This window comes from Eschrichtius robustus, chromosome 19 (genome assembly GCF_028021215.1).
Source record: "Eschrichtius robustus isolate mEscRob2 chromosome 19, mEscRob2.pri, whole genome shotgun sequence".
In the NCBI taxonomy this organism is placed as follows: Eukaryota; Metazoa; Chordata; class Mammalia; order Artiodactyla; family Eschrichtiidae; genus Eschrichtius; species Eschrichtius robustus.
Window position 1 is genome coordinate 66,861,168 of NC_090842.1, and position 3,526 is coordinate 66,864,693.

The 3,526-nt window shown below is 63.2% G+C and overlaps 2 protein-coding genes across 3 annotated transcripts in view; one reads left to right on the forward strand and one right to left on the reverse strand.

Moving 5' to 3' along the window:
• The window catches only part of RPL28 (ribosomal protein L28), a 138,304-nt gene that overhangs the window by 4,394 nt on the left and 130,384 nt on the right, over nt 1-3,526 (forward strand). The gene's annotated exons all lie outside the window — the stretch shown is intronic.
• TMEM86B (transmembrane protein 86B) lies at nt 530-2,631 on the reverse strand. Of its 2 annotated transcripts, none has more exons than XM_068527808.1 (3): nt 2,524-2,631; nt 1,949-2,195; nt 530-1,273 (listed from the first exon to the last, which is right to left on the reverse strand). In XM_068527808.1, the coding sequence occupies exons 1-3, from the start codon at nt 2,572-2,574 to the stop codon at nt 891-893; spliced, it is 681 nt and encodes a 226-aa protein (XP_068383909.1). In that variant the 5' UTR covers nt 2,575-2,631; the 3' UTR covers nt 530-890. The 2 variants fall into 2 exon arrangements, with proteins under 2 accessions (XP_068383909.1, XP_068383910.1); XM_068527809.1 differs by having other exon boundaries at nt 1,949-2,192; nt 2,524-2,628.

Genomic DNA, 3,526 nt, shown 5'->3' on the forward strand with positions numbered 1-3,526 from the left:
TTGGAGGGAGGGCACCCCTACCAACACTATGATTTTGGACTTTTGGCCTCCAGAACTGTGAGAGACTAAATCTGTTGTTTTAAGTCACCCAGTTTATGGTAACTTGTGACAGCAGCCACAGGAAACTAATACACTGACCAGTCTCCTCCCGGCCTCAGATCTGTAAAATCCTCACCTGTACAGTGAGCATGATGAATCCCCACCACCAGCAAAGGGCCCGGGGTGGGGGGGCGGTTGGTTATTCCATACCCCCTAAGTCCTGGGCACCAGGACTGGTCCACAGGGAGTCTGCTGTGGGTATAGTTAACAACATTGCGTCGTACATGTAAAAACGTGTCCCGAGGGTAGATCTCACAGCGAGTGTTCAATGCACAACACTGTGAATGTACTTAACGTCACTAAATCATACACTTAAAAGTGGTTAAAATGGTAAATTTTGTGGGGGGAAAAAAAAAAGGAAAACGAACCACTTGCTGTTATCGTGATCACCCCTCCCTTCCCACCCCTCCCCAAATAATGGAGATGTCACCATTTCAACACCCACTTTACTTAGGCAACAGAAAAATAGATTAGGGCCAGAGGGAAGGGGCAGGCACACATGGAGACCATGTGGGATTACAGAAGCAGGCAGGGGGCTCGGGAGGGCCCAGCGTGGGTCTGGTTGAGGGGCCTGGAATTTGGAATCGGAACCGAGGGAAGGCAGTGGGAACGTGGCGGTCGATTCGGAATTCCAGAAACAGTTCTGTGTCTCCAGATAGACTGGCACCGGCAGATGGGAGTCTGGGGGCCTGGCTCTCACCCCCAAGGGTGTTTCTCTGGCCTCACTGGTCTTGGGGGCCCAGGTCCTTGAGGGAGGAGGGGGGTGGACGTCTGCCGGCCTCAGCCCCGAGTCAGTTGGACTTGAGCCTGGGGCTCTGGAAGGCCGACAGGGCGATGAGGGTCTGGGCAGCGTAATAGGTGGTCATGACCACCAGGTGGGCATGGGGCAGGGGATGGACGAAGATGTTCCAGGCCAGCACGGCATCTGAAAGCGTGAAGAGCAGGGCGCCCCAGCTGGTACTCCCGCCCCTGGCCAAGCCACGCCACAGCATAGCGGCCAGGACCAGGGAGTAAGCTGTCAGGGGCAGGACCATGTCAGGCGGGAGGTGCCAAAGCAGGAGGCCATAATATGGGATGGAAGCCAGGAGAACAGGCAGCAGGAGGCTAGGCTTCAGGGGAGTGAGGCCGAAGGCCCAGAGGTAGAGCAGGTGGGCCACGGCGAAGGCAGCCATGCCTGGAGGAGACAGGGGTGGGTGCGCCTGCTGAGACCCCTGCTTCCCGGCATCAGCTCGTTGCCCTCAGAGCCTGAGGGAAAGGGCCGTCCCCGAGCACCAGCTCCCACCCTGGCCACACCACCCCATCTGCCAGGATTACAACGCTGGCCTCCTTGGTGGTCCTCTTTCCTCCCGCTCTTGGCGCCAGAGTGACCTAAAAACGCGCACTGCATTCCTTCCTTCCTCTGCTCAGAACCGTCCACCGACTGACACCCCATCTTGCTCAGCCCCTGGCCGTCTTCACCCAGCAGGCACACCCACCACAGGGCTTCTGCACTTGCTGCCCCTCTGCCTGGAAGGGCCTTCCCTGGAAGGGCACCTGGCTGGTACCCCGCACCCGCTTCAAGACTTTACCTTCTCGGCGAGGCTGTCCTTGACCAGCGTACTCGGGACCGTGACCCCTGGACAACTCACACAGCCTCAGGTAACGCTGCCCGCGCCCTCATGGAAGGAGAGCTCCTCGGGGGCCAGGGTTTGGGTATGTCTCCCCCACTGCCGTCCATTTCCCAGTGCCCTTGCAGGCCAACTGGCTCAAGCACTCGGCAGGGGCTCTGCTGGGGAGTCGCCCCCTGCTCCCCGGACCCCCCGCCCCCCGCCGGGGTCCCGAAGGGACAACACAACACAGCCCCTCTCACCGTGGAGGAAGGCCTCAGGCCAGACGAGGCAGGAGTCCCCCACAGCTGAGCACAGAAGGGCCCCCTGCAGGAGCAAGCTGTAGCCCCCGCCGGGGTACACGGTCCACAGGAACACCACCAGGTAGAGGATGGGCAGGCACTTGATCAGGGCACCGACCCAGGACGGCTGGTTCTCAGGGCTCCAGAGGAGAAAGTAGACAGCACAGGTGAGGAAGAACGGGCTCAGCCACCTGCCCACATGCGCCTGCTTCGGGGGACAAAGGAGCCGCTGAGCCACGGGAACTCAGCCCAGCCCAGCCCCCGGGCCCTGGGACCAGGCTCCAGAACCCTCCTGGTCTTGGTCTCAGCCAGTTCCCAGCCCTTGGGGCTCAGGCCTCACCCGGCCAGGAGTTGGGAGTCGGGGCTTCCCCCCCACCCCCGCCCAGGGACGCCAGCCATGCTGTCCAGGGCAGGGGGGCAGCTGCACAGGGACCAGGACGTCCGACTGCACAGAACCCAGCCCCCCAGTTCTTCCAGGTCACGTGGGTTCCCAGGAGCCCAGGCCCAGCTCCCACCCCCCACTCCGTGGCTCTCACTTGAGCTGAAAAGCCAGGTTTTCCAGGCAGCCCCTCTTCCCCGGTGTCCATGTCACCGTGTGACCCACCCCAACTGGCCCGCGTGTGGGCACCGGCGGCTTTGAGGGTGGAGGGGATGGCGTGTGGTTACACGTTAACCCGAGGAGCGTCCTGTGGACTCTGGGACTGATACCAGGGCCCAGGGAGATGCCGCCCCCGCCCTGGGGATGTGGCCCTGCCTGGCACCCGCTGACAAGGTGCCCACTGGGACCCAGGGGTCTCTCCTCCTCCACAGCCCCCCGCCCCTGGCTTCCTCCCTTGCCTAGGGAGCCGTGGCTGCCAATGCCCCTCCCACTGTGCTGTGCCTGGCGGGTCAGAAGGGAACGGGGTGCAGAATCTCAACGCCCTCCCCTCCGTGAGCCGGGGGGAAGGGCAGGGGGCCAGAGCCCAGGGACAGGTCGGGAGACTCCCTCCTCCCCTCGCCGTCCTCGGCCCTGCCTTCCCTCAGGAGCCCCCACCACGAACGCCTGCTGAACCAACAGGAAGGAGCCGAACCAGGAGGCCGTGCCAGCCCTCAGCTCCAGGGAAGGCTTCCCGCGCACATCCGCCAGCGCACCTGGTGTGTTCTTTACCTTTCCGCTGGAAGACATGGGCCCGCTGGGCGCCCACCTGTCTGGCTTGGTTGGCTGCCCCCAACCACCACTGCTCCACCAAGGGGAAAGGGCTCGGGGACATGGCTTCTGCAACACGCTGGGCAGGTGAGGGGGTGCTGGAAGGGGGCTGGTTAGAAGCCCCCTCACCACACCTCCCGGAGCCTGCGCGTGTGGACAGGGGGTGAGGCCGGGCGGCGCTCAGCTCCTCCAGGAAGCGCTCCGCAGCCTGAGCAGAAGTCACCCCACGGCAGAGCGCGGAGCTTGAGGAGCCCGATTCCGTGCTCCAAGGGTCCCCCCCCCAAGAGGCCACGACGCGGGAGCAGCTCAGGCTCCCCGACCCCAGGTCCCAGAACTCAAGGCCGAGCAGCAAG